At 36.4% G+C, this 14,029-nt stretch overlaps 1 protein-coding gene across 22 annotated transcripts in view; it reads left to right on the plus strand.

Annotated features, from left to right (window-relative positions):
• Nucleotides 1–14,029, plus strand: part of SYNJ1 (synaptojanin 1) — a 108,526-nt gene that overhangs the window by 27,724 nt on the left and 66,773 nt on the right. For 13 of the 22 annotated variants that reach the window (XM_038398956.2, XM_038398964.2, XM_043508644.1 and 10 more), the window contains 3 exons: nt 3,956–4,108; nt 7,018–7,183; nt 8,407–8,430. In XM_038398956.2, coding sequence (XP_038254884.1) covers nt 3,956–4,108; nt 7,018–7,183; nt 8,407–8,430 — 343 coding nt within the window. The remainder of the gene's footprint in view (nt 1–3,955; nt 4,109–7,017; nt 7,184–8,406; nt 8,431–14,029) is intronic. The other 9 variants (XM_038398996.2, XM_038398907.2, XM_043508594.1 and 6 more) reach the window with 2 other exon arrangements.

Raw genomic sequence — 14,029 nt, forward strand, 5'->3', positions numbered from 1 at the left:
TCTTTGGTGCACATGCTACTGTCCTAAATGGTTACCAGTACTGCTGTCAAGGAAAACATCATTAATCCATGAGTTGTGGATTACATAGAGAATGTTATGGTTGGGCCCCCAGCAGGGTGGATTTGATTTAAATCACTAGTCAGGAAGACTCGATTTAATCATGGATTTCTACATAAAAGTGCATTCTTGTTGGTTGTTATAACCTTAATACATATTCTTCACAACTCAGAGAGATGAGACCCAAACTGGATCGCTTTTACGGCCTGCTGCTATTATAGGTTTTCCCTTCTAGTGAGAGAATTGTATGGTAGATATCAAATCAAAGAAGGCTACATTCAGAAAGACCTCAAGACTTCTGGAATATGGTGCTCAAACAGTTCACTTTTGTTTCTACTGCCTGTCCCTCCCTTCTCACATTTATCTTCAGACTTCTTCTCCTTGTCCAGATCTATTCCACTCCCAACAATCTTCTATTCACTGAACTTTTTGAAACTTTGCAATTTTAGAGAGAGGTAAGAGACTATGTGTCCACAAATTTGCAGCGGGACAATAGGGTTGAAGTCTTTTTTGCTGTTAACAAGCATGTTATCTCTGGAGACACAAATCCACAGTTTGAGAACTGCAAAACTAAGCATCTCTGATGGTATCTTCTAGACTTAGCACTGAGTCCCATTGGGTAGATAGAAATATTGACCTAAATAATCTATACAGAAGCCCCTGGAACCACATAAGATTGGGTCCGTAAACCATGAACTATTGGAACTCATTTACAAAACTTTTCTTAAACATTACATGAATATATTGTCTCATACTATAGAATTAGAATTTATAATCCCTATTCCATGATGAGATATCTTTGAGCTATAATGTATCTTAATTAAAATTATCTTTAGTTAGGTTTTTTCCTCAACAAGCATTTTATCAAAAAAATCCGATTTTAAATTAAAAAAAAATGATTTTAAATTTTTTTTTTTAAATAATTGGTTGATTTTTATCCACCCTGGCCTCAGATCTGTGGTTCTGAATTCACTCTAGAATTCAGTCTTTTCTGTAAAATTGTGCTCCAGGATATCAGCTTTAATATTTAAGGAAAAAAAAAAGTTTCTCGTGTTCAAGGTTATAAAGCAAAGCTTGACAATATGAACTGAATGTAAACTGATGCAGTGATGCTTGAGTTTGTAGACAGCCTGAAACGATAGTTTTGAGAGATTTGCCGTGCTCCACTCATCTTAATAAATGGTTAATTCTGAAACCTAAACATGAAAACCTGCAGCATATTTAAAAATAGAAATGTGTGGACACTGAAACTAAATTAATATAAAAATAAACAATGTACTTAAGATATTTATTTTTTCTTCTAATTTAATAAAGCCCTCCAATTTTAACATTTATATGAAACTTCTGCAGAATTTTCAATGGAAAGCTGTGGAATCCAGTGACTTTGAAGCAAAATTTAAGTCAAATTGTCTGCCAAATAATAGAGCTTTGATTATAGTAGTTTGCCTGTACAATGATGTTCTAGTCAAATAGTCCACTGAATTGAAACTTTATCAGATTTTTTTGTTTTTTTCACTGTTAACGTGTCCCATCCATAGGTAGATGGTGGATCTAACCAAAGCTTGAAAGATCTAAGGTTTTGTAGTGTTTCAGCTGCCTGTACTGCAGGGAATTATTACAATTTTCATGTTATAGAATTCTGAGAAATAAAGGGAAAAACATGCCAGTTGGGGTCTGTTATTAATATATATTAATCTTGGTTAGTTTTGGAATTCTTCTCTTTCTGTATGACTTAATTCACACTGTGTACTGTAAAAAAGAATTTGATTACTTTAAGTATTCGTTCATCCATATATCTATCACATATTGATCTTGTCATGGAAAAGATACAGAGATTGTAACCTTAAAGAAGATCCTTTTTGATCCTAAATCTGTGTCCATCATAGTTTTGAGCTTGACAGTTCATGTAGACGGATACTCAGGTTCTGAAGTAGTCCAGCTGGGTGAGCAAGGAAGAACTGTATGGAATAATCATTTCTCACGTTTTATATGCATTTCAGTTGTCTGTTTTGTAGAAAACAGACACCTGATACTCACTTGAATCAAAATATATAGCAATTTTATATTTACAGGTCTACATTTTGTTTTCTTGTACCAGTGTAAATCTGGAGTAAAGTCACTAATTTCATTTTAGCAGAAATGTCCAACTCATTCTGTGGTGAGGGCCACATTACCTTTTCAGTTAAAATTCATGAGCTGGGAATATAAAGCTCACCAGCAAATGGCATATTTTTCAGTCTTCTCCAACTGTTGAATGAGCCTCTTTAATTGTATTTAAATGAAATACTTTTAAAAAAAATCTTTATTTAAGGAAAATTTTAAAAGATAGTGCATGTAGGAAGCCTGTTTTTCTCTTCCAATTAGCTTACGTCTAGTTCACACTGTGTTTCCATAGCCACATTGTAGTTTTTTTTCCTCCCTTTTCTCCAACCCCTGCCCCACTTTGGACATTTCTCTTCTCTCTTCACCCTAACCATACCACTTTAGGATTCTTCCCCAAATCTCTTTTCTATTTGCATCCTTCACAGCATTGCCAACCCCAGGTATTCAAAAATCATGATTACTTTAAAAATCACAAGATTTTTTTTTTAAAATGTTATTTGCCGTCTGTTTTTTTGAACATTTAATGTTTGTTTTCAAGCTTGTATCCATAACCATAAGGGCTAGAATCTTTCTTTTCCTTTCTTTTTTTTAATGAAAGAAATTCCCATGTGATTGCAAGACTCCAGAAACTGGGACTTGTATAAAAATACCAGATGTCATGAGACTCACGATAAAATTGCAAGAGTTGGCATAATTCTCTCCCTTCTCCTGAGGATTTGTCCTACCCCATTTGTTGCTCTCCCTGCTTCTTTGGGAATTTTTCTCTACTCCCTTTTCTCAAGCTCCTTCCCCCACCTCCTTTTCCTATCTCCATAAGTTCTTTCTCCTCCACAATTTGGAAAATGTCCCCCCTCCTCCTTTTTGGAATAGGCAGCGAGTGAGGAGAGAGAACATAAAAGAAGCTGTTTCCCCAAACCTGGGATTGGATAACAGCAGCTGGGTACAAGAGGAAGTAGATATCCAGCTGAGTCTGTTGCAGTAGGGTTCAGTGATTATATCAGGGATTGGACAGCAAAGGAAATATCTGTTCCTCTGAACTTTTGTGTGTGGCATTGTGGAGGTGGCAGTGGTGTCTATAAAAATTGCTGCTAGGGCCCAGTCAGGCAGATCTCCTCCCACTTTATCTCCAGATCCTTCCCAGATCTTTTCAGCTATACCTGGCAGGTGACACCTTTGAAAAGGCTGTCTAGACGGAAAGATCCTAGGAGCTAGATCTGCCTGTGGGACATATATGTCTGACGCTTACGGTTTTAAACTAGTGCAACCGTAACTTATAAAGCTTGCTTGATAAATTAACATCCTGCCTACAGTGACTGTAAGAATAGTGATTTGAAGTTTGCTTTTTGACTCTTAGTAGAAATTTGAGGGAAGATAAAGTGAACTACAAAAGACATTGCTGTCTTACTCATTTTAGTATCACAGAGCTCTACATCCATTGCATTCTGTTAGGAAAGGTCAGTGATACTCTGTGGCTGTGGCTCTGATAGGAAGAATGTAGAGTAAACTCCATTTGGATACTAATGCAGAATTTATCACCTGGAAATAAAAGATAAGGTTATGATATTACCATGACATTTTTAGATTAAAACATTGAAAGACCACCTATATCTAACTAGCTATTTCTGGTTTGACTTTTTTTAATGTATATTATGCTGCTGTGAAAGAGTTTAACATGATATAGTGTCATTTTCTCCTGAATGCAGAGTTAAAGTAAATGCATTTTTTTTAAAGGGAGAATTTGACAATATATATTTTAATGTATTCACTTCATGAGCCTTCTCTTGAACTGTTGCAGATGCTAACAAAGCAACTGGAGGTTTTAGGGTTAGCTGAGAAGCCTCAGTTGGTTACTCGCTTCCAGGAAGTTTTCCGGTCCATGTGGTCTGTGAATGGTGATTCTGTCAGTAAAATATATGCAGGAACTGGAGCTCTTGAAGGAAAGGCTAAGGTAAAAGCACTTTTTAATAATAAACATTTTAGCAGTATTTCAAATGAGTGTTTCTTTTTACCATAAATGCAATTACTGTGAGGGTTTTCCTTTTTTAAATGTACTTTTGTAAAAAGGAATGGTGTAATCAAAAAAAGATAAAATTGAATTAAAATAAAAAATAAGTCCTACTTAACAAACACATAATGTTTCAGTAACATCTTTCTCAGTTTGAATTTTCCCCCTATTCCTGGTTAGTACTCTCTTTAGAGAGTGGAGAGGCTTAGAGAAGACGCCCAGGTCAATTCACATTGCAGCGTCAGAAGATATATGTTCAATCCACACTAGTTTCTTTGCATAGTTTTGTTTCTTCTCTGGGCCCTTTCCTTCAATTGCATTAATTTCATCCAACATATCGACTTTCAGTTGAACATATTGTGAAATAAAGTAATAATTCTTGCGTTTACTCTGGTTGGTCTTGTCTTATTTCTTCTATTCACCATGTTAATTTGACTAGATCATAGTTTGTGTTCCTTCAGCTGTACCTTTTCTAGTTTTCTGGTTACCGGGGGGGAAAAAAACAACCAAACAGTTCCTTTTCTAGTTTTCTTTGTCTTGTAATGTACAATTCTGTGCTGTTTCCCCGCGTATGGTTCATTTTATTTCTTCAGCCTATTTTGTCCCAGTTAATACACAAGTTGTTCAAATCACCTAATGCTATTTTTTTCTTTTCACAAATGTTTTTTCTTTCTTTTTCTTATCAGGTGATATATAATGCAAATGTTAAATCATAACGGTTATACCCCTCTCTTAATTCCTCCAATGTGTCCTTTTTCACTCTCATGCAATTCTTCATGTACAAGAATACTCTTCTTTGAAGTCTCTCAGATCTGCATTTCTATCTTCATTGTGTCATTAATATTTAGACCTTATTTAACTATTTTGTTTTTCCACCATACTTCAGTTAATCCATAATGTCAGAAATCCTGTGCACAAGTAGCTATCAATAGCAATCGGCTCCATAAAAATTAGTTAACTGATAGATCAGATTCTGCCTTTTAGATTGATACATGCAAGTCCCATTGATTTGGGAATTGTTTGGTTCCTCTGAGGGTAGAATTTGGCCCAGTATTTTTAATTCTATTTTCTGTGCTAGCAGTGTGACCCAGACCCTGGAAACTTAAGGGTTTCTCCCTGTTTCCTGACTTTTTTCTCCTTAGGCCTTATATGTTTGTTTGTTCAATTAAATTAATGCTTCTCTGTCATGTTTCTGATTATTTAGCATTTCATTCACTTTGCTGGTTTCTGTATAGGCATACTATATCTTGTTCCTGTTTGCAAGTTATAAATATTCCTTGTACAACGTTACCTTCTTTTCTAGTTCAAAAGTACTGTTTGTTCAGGTACAGCTCATTCTGCCTGGTAAAGGTCCATCTGTTCTAAAAGAAACAGTAATACTCACAAAGCACTGCAATATATGACATTATTTTTGGTAACACATCTCAATCCTGCGTGAACTATCATCTGCTTCAGTGGTGTGTTGTTAATATACATAACAATATTGCTGGTAGGTTTCTATCCTGATTTCTCAAAGCTTGTTTGTAATCTGTATAGTTGTCATTTGTATGTAATTTTGATTCTTCAAGGTCCAAGAGTGCTTAAAAGTTTAAAAAAAAACACATTTAAGATGTGAAAAGATTCTACCTTTAAATTGAAATGTATAAATATACTATAGATAGAAGAATCTCACTTTAAGGACTATTATATTCATTTAAATCTAACACCTTAACTACTCTTTCTCTTGCTTTCTCTGGGTTCCTTTCAATTAATTGCCTGAAATGTGAACGGTGAGTGTTTTTTTTGATCGTGTCATACATTCTGTACATTGTCTGATAGAAAGGAAACAGCCTCTTATTATTTTTTTTAAAAAAAAAAAGTTATGGTAAAATAGTGAAACAACTTTACCACAAGAACACTTCATCCATAAGTTTTTAAAAACCATGGTGCCAGTTCACTTCCTTTTAACCTTGACAACAGAATAGCTTCTTTTGCCATTCTGTATTAGGCTCCACAGACCTAAATAGTGGGATGATTTTGAGCTTTCTTAAAACTTTGTTTTTAAGTATAGTATGCTCTGAAGTGTCCTTTGCAAATAATTCAAGCCATAAATTTACAGTTCTGTAGAGAATATAATCCCATGCAACATCCATAAAGTAGTATAGTCTACATGCAGTACTGACTGTGCATACACCACTGGATGAAATGTCAGGCATGCATGACGTGACTATATCATCCTCTCATGTCAGCTGACTCGGGCTTGGGCTATTTAATTGGCGCTGTTTAATTGTGATGTAGATGTTCAGGCTCCAGCCTGGGGCAAATGTGTCTGCTGCAATTAAACAGCCCCATAGTTAAACATAGATATTTCATAACATTAATTGTGAATGCATACATGCATACATATTTCAGAATATATTCTCATAGCACTATAGTTTTTAAAGCATATTCCTATGTAAATATACGGTATTTATAAGAATGCTTTGGTTTCATGTGCTTGTTCATCTCCTATTATTTGGGGAAAAGCCCAAAATTCCATCCCATGGTCTAAACATTGCACTGTGTGAATTTATTTTGAAGACAAAGAACTTAGGTAAAACTAATATTTTTCTCCCCTCTTTTACTGGAATAATTTGGTTTTTAAATGTGCTTTGACGTCTCAGAATTGTTGTGTGACTTTTGCAGAAGGAAAAAATTACATAATGCAGACATTACGGTAAACTCGGAAGTTGGAGTTATTTTAGCATTTAAAGTAAATCAACTCCCTAATGGTAAAAATTAGAAATTGAAATTTCAAAATATGTGAATGAATATTGCCAGTGTTTTAGGAGTTATTTCCAGTGTAAAATATTTATAATCTTCCTCCCTAACAGGCTGGAAAGCTGAAGGATGGTGCTCGTTCTGTGACCAGAACAATTCAAAATAACTTTTTTGATAGCTCCAAGCAGGAGGCCATTGATGTTTTGTTATTGGGGAATACCCTAAATAGTGATTTAGCAGATAAAGCACGGGCTCTCTTAACCACCAGCAGTTTACGTGGTATGTGCATTTCAGGATTTTACTCTATCTGATAACTCTTGATGCTAATAAAATGATGCAGATTCTGTTTCTAAGCATTATTTAAAAGTATAAATGTCAGATAATCTGTTTGTTTTAAAATATAGATTCTTATGTTTTACTAATATTGCCAGGCTAACTTGCAGTGATGGTTTCTGTGCTACTTATATGGTGTGGCTAGTTGTAGAGGTGGGATGGTAAAAGGAATAAATATTTGTAAACTACCTTTTTTAGAAAATAACTAGCTTTGTCAGACAAGTACTGTACTTTTAATAGACAGCTTATAGATGCAATTATTTTTCTCAAACTTTGTTTTATCGCAATTAAAAACCCAAGTAATTACAGATCTAATTTGAGAAACCAAAATTCCTGGTTTATTAAAACTTTCTACCTTTTATTTTCCGGTTGGGAGCTGGATGTCTTCATCTGTTATGTCATATTCATAGTGAAGGGAATTCCCAGTATGAAAATATATTCCCAATAAATTTTGTTAAATTGTTTGGAAAACCTCTTTTTACAGTCAAGTTTTATTTCAGAATACTAGTGTTTATCACAATGTCAGTTTTCTAAGGCATTTCATTGAACAATTAAAGTACTGCATTGATTAGGGGAAAAATAAAGTTATAACTCTGGATGGTTTATTTGCAGCTTGAAGCCCCCTTTTTTTTGCCCTGGTTGACACACAGCAAGACTCCGTATCATTGCAATCTTCAGTGCAGCTGAGGAGTGTTAGATGAGCCTCCTAGAGCAATTCAGTGTCACCCTGAAACTGACTGAATGTTGTTCTGGATTGACTCTGCTTGTTTCTTCTCAATCCTACTGCTGAATGCAAGCTGTCAGTGCAGTGCACATAGATGCTGTTAGCCCAAGGAACAAGAGAGTCTCTGTTCATCAAATGTGGATTTTTTTTTTTTATATGACCATGTGGCCTATTAACAAAAGGGTTACCTGACCATCATGCAAATCATTTTAAATTAAAGGGTTCATCAGAATAGGAACTTAGTTAATGACCATTGTGGAGCTTTTTAAACATCTAGATGCAAGTGTCAGGATTCTGTAGCACACGTAAATATATGTTTGAACTGATAAAGCCAAAAAATTATGTTACAGAAGTTATATTTCAGAATATATTCTCATAGCACTATAGTTTTTAAAGCATAATTGTTTACTAATTTCTTCTTGTTTTCTTCTTGCTGCATCCATAGTTTCAGAGCAGTCATTGCAATCAGGTATAGTATAGTAAATTTAAGCCAGAAACATCTGAGCAATTATTGTTCTTCCCTAGCTTCCTCTTGGGTTCCTGATTTAGAATTCTCTCATTCGCTGTTTGTGTAATCTTAGGCAAGAAACCAAATCTGCTTTGCCTTCAGATTTTTTGGCCTGTGCACTTATGTACCTACTGCAAAGTTGGGGATGATTGTGTAATATGGGGAAAGGGGAAATAAAACACATTTAATTTGTGTGGGAGTGTGATGACAAATTTAATGGATATTTTTCAGAGACTGCTGCTTTCAAGTCACAAAGGAAACTTTTGTTTTTAGTCAAAACCAATATTTCAGCTAGGATAAGGAGTAATATACAATAGCAATATCTTTAGAACAGTCACAGTTTTAAGTACTGTAACGTCGGCTAACTTGCTTTTAAAGAATATCTCTTACTGGTTTTGTGTTCTTGTACACAATTAACTAAGTTCAGAATATGTCATAGGTAAAGATCTAATTGGTTACCCACTCTCTCCACTGTGAGATATGTGATGTATTGTTCAGGCACAACTTTCAGTTAAACATTACACTTAAAGCTTAGAACCCTATTATTTAACAATAATTGTACTTAGATATATGATGTCTTTTATCTGAAGGATAAAACACAAAACATTTTACAAACATTAATTAACATTAAGCCTCACAACTCCCTACAGTATTATTCTTGCTTTACTGATGGGAAATCTGAGGCACAAGAGACCTTGGACATGTCCATACAGAGACTTAGCATACAGCAAGCTGGGAGGTAAACTTAGAGTGCGCTAGCCTGCTGTGGACCCTGTTGCCATGTGGACCTTGCTGTTGTGCACTAAAAGTTCCCTAGTGTACATGACCAGGGTTCACATGGCCAGTGATATGCAGCAGGATAGTGTGCTGTAACTTCATACCCTAGCTGACTGTACACTGAGTCTCTGTGTGGACAAGCCCTAAGCGACTTTCATAGTTTTACACATTGAATCATTTGCAGAATATAAGAGAGAGGCAGAAAATATGTTATGGGAACTGAAGGCTTCAATGGGTCTTGTAACTCTGCCCACCCTCAAGAACCTGACTCCGGAGGGGAAGTGTACATACAGTCATCTTGTTCATTAACTACTAAATGCAGTCATCATATTAGTATGTTGTGCAAGACATGTTGCTGACTTGATAGGATTATCATGTAAAGTGCTTACATATATCTACCACAGTACTGTTTTTGCATGGAAGAAATATTGTGAATTCACTTGAGTATGCAATCTCTGAAATGGGGCTACTCCTGAATATGTAAACAGGTGATGTCTGTACTTCAATAAAACACCCGTGGCTGGTCCATGTCAGCTGATTCTGGCTCATGAGTCTTGGGCTATAAAACTGCAGTGTAAACGTTCATGCTTGGGCTGAACCCTGGGCTCTGGGACACTATAAGATGGTAGGGTTCCAGCCCCTGGGCTCCAGCGCAAGCCCAATTGTACACTCTGCAATTTTATAGCCCTGCAGCCCGAACCCCGTGAGCCCAAGTCACCTGACACTGGCCAGCTGTGGGTATTTTATTGCAGTGTAGACATACCCTTAATGTTTAGTAGCAGTTAGTATTCTCTAGTGCTTGATACACAAACAACAGCCTACTGCTGTTCCAAAGCTAATCCGGCTACTCCTGTAGCTCATTTTCATTAATAATGCATGGCAGCGGTCATTGCAGTTGCACATGACTTTTTTTTCCTCTTTTTAAGAACTCAGAAATTACATATTAAAAATCCACATTAAAAGAATGTTAAGATTGCAAAATCAAGCACTCAGCATTTAGGAAATGCAAGAATTAATGGATAGTAATGCAAAATGCTACTATATGTAAAGTACAGAATAAAGACCTGATGCTGCAGCCGTTATATTGTCAAAACTTCCACTGACTTGGCTTGAGAGAGAACTACATAATCAAGCCAACGTCTTATAATTTAAATCACCAGAATACCTTGACTCATGAGTGTGATGGTTTGTCTGTAAATTAACAGATCATAATATTTTTAAAATGTCCTTGTGGATTATGAAAGTAAGACACTTTTTTGCAACATTCTGAGGAGAAGGAAGAGGGAATACACAATAGTATATTTGATTGGGTAGGTGCAGGGAATAAAAAGGTTGGATTTTATCTTTAACTTTTTAAAAATCCTTAGATTGTAATTGTTTTGAATGATTTGCTAGTATACTCATTTTTATCTGAAAGCCACTTTCTACTGTTGTGCAAGCAATGTAAATAAAGTTGTCATTCTTAATCTGTTTTATATATTATGGAACAATTTAGAGCACTTGCTATCTGCCTGTTGTGCAGTGCACCATCTCCCTCTTCCAGAAACCCTTCTTTAAATCAAATTACTCGCCTGCAGAGATGTTAAAGTTTTGTTGGACATCTAAAAAGTTTGTACGACCATTTCTGGGCCTTAATCTTACAGGGCTTGATCCAACACCAGTTGAAGTCAGTGGCTTCAGTGGAGCATCCAGCTCCACATGCCCCTAGTCCCTGGGTGAGGAGAGATTGTAGACTTAACTAGTGGGAGAGTCCATAGTATTGTTCAGCAGAGACCCTTTGGCCACCTTTCGGGCATTGATAGGTAGAGCTGGGCAAAAAAGTTTTATCAAACTTTTTCTGCAAAAAATGTAGATTGGTGATGTCAAAACATTCTGAAGACTCAAGTTGGTTTTGTCAAATTGTTTGATTGGAGGGGAGGAGGGGGAACCTAAAAAAAAGGTCCAAAAAGTAAAAATGTTTTGTTTACTTTTTGTAAATGAAATGTTTCCGTTTTTTGATTCATAATGACTTTTTATTAGTTTCAAAAAATCCTTTAATTTTATTTTAAGTTAGTTTTAAAATGGTTTTTCAGTTTTGTCCAAGTGAAAGTTTAGTTTGACCCCAACTAATTTTTTTATTTTTCGTAATTGCCAGCAAACCAAAAACATTTGTTGTTCACACAGACCTCTCAACAGATTCTGCAAGGCATCCTATTGAACACTTTGCCTAAAGCAGTGGTTCCCAAACTTGTTCTGCCACTTGTGCAGGGAAAGCCCCTGGTGGGCCAGGCCGGTTTGTTTACCTGCCGCCTTTGCAGGTTTGGCCGATAGCGGCTTCCACTGACCGCGGTTCGCTGCTCCAGGCCAATGGGGGCTTCTGGAAGCGGCGCAGGCCCAGGGACATTATAAACATGAATGTTGAGAATAAACATACACAGTAATTTTACTGTGTAGCAAGATAGTTGAAGTATCTTAAATATTTTTTGTAAAAATAGTCTAAAATGTCTCCAGAATGTACACTGCAGTTAAATTACTTTTTTTTCCCCCTGAGATATAATTTGGAAGGTTTGTGGAGTGATGGAATAAAAGACATTTTTATTAAAAGGAGAAAAAATGGAGGCGATATAAATGTTGATAGGGAGCTATGAAAGAAAATGGGTTCATTAAATGATCTGGGAATGAGAGGCACAATATCACATTTTTTATTTGTTTTCCTTTTCATATATTTTAATTTAGGACAACAGTCGTGTGGTTTAGAAAACTTTCTGGTTTAAAACATTGTTGATTCCTGTATTAAGCATGCTGCTAGCAATCTCCTGAAAAATTAAACCCCAGTCCTGTAAAAAGATACGCCAAAAGGGGCTCCTTGCAAAATCAAGGGCTAAGTGATCAAATATTTAATTTTGTGACATTTTAAAAACATATGTGGTATCAGAGCACTGCTTTTTAAATCTAAAATAGCCACTGTAAATAAGGATGCAAATTTGAGTTGAATAGATGAGAGAATTGTGGTACTTTTCCAAAATATGGCCACTTATTACCACTTGCAGTAGATTGTGCAGATGTTCAGAATATGACCGTGCATACGTTGATGGGTTCCTTTGGTCCGTCTCACCCTCTTTGGGGTTTGGATGCTCTCATTGGCTCTACTAGGCTTCTTGGGCTTGGTTTCCCTTCAGAAAGGCTCAGATGCTTTGCTTGGCTTCCCTTCAGTGGGATTTGGATACTTCTCTGGCATCTGTTGGGCTCCTTGATTTGGCTTTCCCTTGATGCGGTGTGGATGTTCCACTAGTCTGTTTGGCTCCCCCTAGGTGGGCTCAGATACCTTAGGCTCTATTCCTCCCTCTGGTTTGTTGGCCCCGACAGCCCAGGTTGGGGGAAGGAAATCAGAGGTATTCTCCCAAGTACCACCCATTTGTGGTACTTAGAGGAGATGTCAGTTAAGTACTTTGGGCACATCTTGCATAATGGTAATCATCCCTCTCCTTTCTTAATGTTTTAATCAGCAGTGAAATAGTTAAACTCAGATAAACTATATTGGTTTACACTCAGTTGACATTTTGAAGATTTTCTTCCAAACCATAAGGGCTAGAAATTTACTGAGGGTTTTTTCTCTCCCTGTTTGAAAGCTGAGATTCTGGAACAAGATGGTAGCTTAAAAAATAAACAAGTACTAGCTCACCAAACTGCCATGAGTTGACCCAGTCTGATCTCTGAATAAATGAATTGTGATCGGTTGCCCACTGTTTCTCAGTGGAGTACAAGGCTAAGGGAAAAATACAATCAGGCTGTTTTGCTTTTTGTAATTTTGATAGCACACATGCACCAGGATAGTGGTGTTACAAATATGTAAAATAACTATTAGTTGGTAAAACATAATGCACATAAGACTTACTGTTAATCTGTTGCATTTTTTTCTCACTGTGGTTAAAGGAAAACTGCTATGTTAATATAAAAGTATCTGAATCTTTAATCTAATTAGGGAGAGGTATTGTTCACTCTAAAAGAGTCTTCATATATAATACAATTAATCTAACAGGAAGCTGTCACATTACTGATGTATCTAAGAAACTTAGTCCCCCAATACCATGGCATCAGAGCATCTTGCTGTCAGGAGTGGCTCACAACCATGAGTGCCAAACTCAGGGAGACTGTCAAAAAGTAGAGCAGACACCCCAAACTGGCTCTTATGTTCTATAATTAGATTTCCCCAATCCAATAACAAGTGTGTACTCCTAAACCATGCAGTCACAGACAGTCCCCATGGGCATTTGAGTATATCTTGCCACCCAGGGAAGCTGGACTATGTGATAGATCGTCACTTTACACCAAAAATCACAGTAGTGTTCTAGTTACTCCCAGTCCCAAAGGACTGGTTGCTTACCCCAGGTTGTTTGTCTTTGGGGAGAGATCAGAGTACAATGTCTATAGCCAATCCTGTTATAAATTAAGTAAAGGTTTATTAACTAAGAAAAGAAATAAGTTATTTACAAGGTTAAAACAGGAAACATACACACAAACAAGTTAGTCTTGGATTTTAAAAGATATGAGCTTCTGTAATAAGCAGCTCCATATGTCCTTTAGGGCTGACCCATGCCAAGCACCATGGGGGGGGGGTCTCTTGATTATGTTTAGGAATCTTTGCCACTCAGAGTCCAGACATCGTGAAGATCTGTTTCCCCAAGTCCTAGGCTAGTGCCCTACCCATTGGTGAATCTTTCCTCATCTGATATGGAGTTGGATTTTGGGAATTCATCTCCCATTATACACACGCACAGAAAATCAGATTTGTAAATTTCTATTA

The sequence above is a fragment of the Dermochelys coriacea genome, chromosome 1, assembly GCF_009764565.3.
Source record: "Dermochelys coriacea isolate rDerCor1 chromosome 1, rDerCor1.pri.v4, whole genome shotgun sequence".
NCBI lineage: Eukaryota > Metazoa > Chordata > Testudines > Dermochelyidae > Dermochelys > Dermochelys coriacea.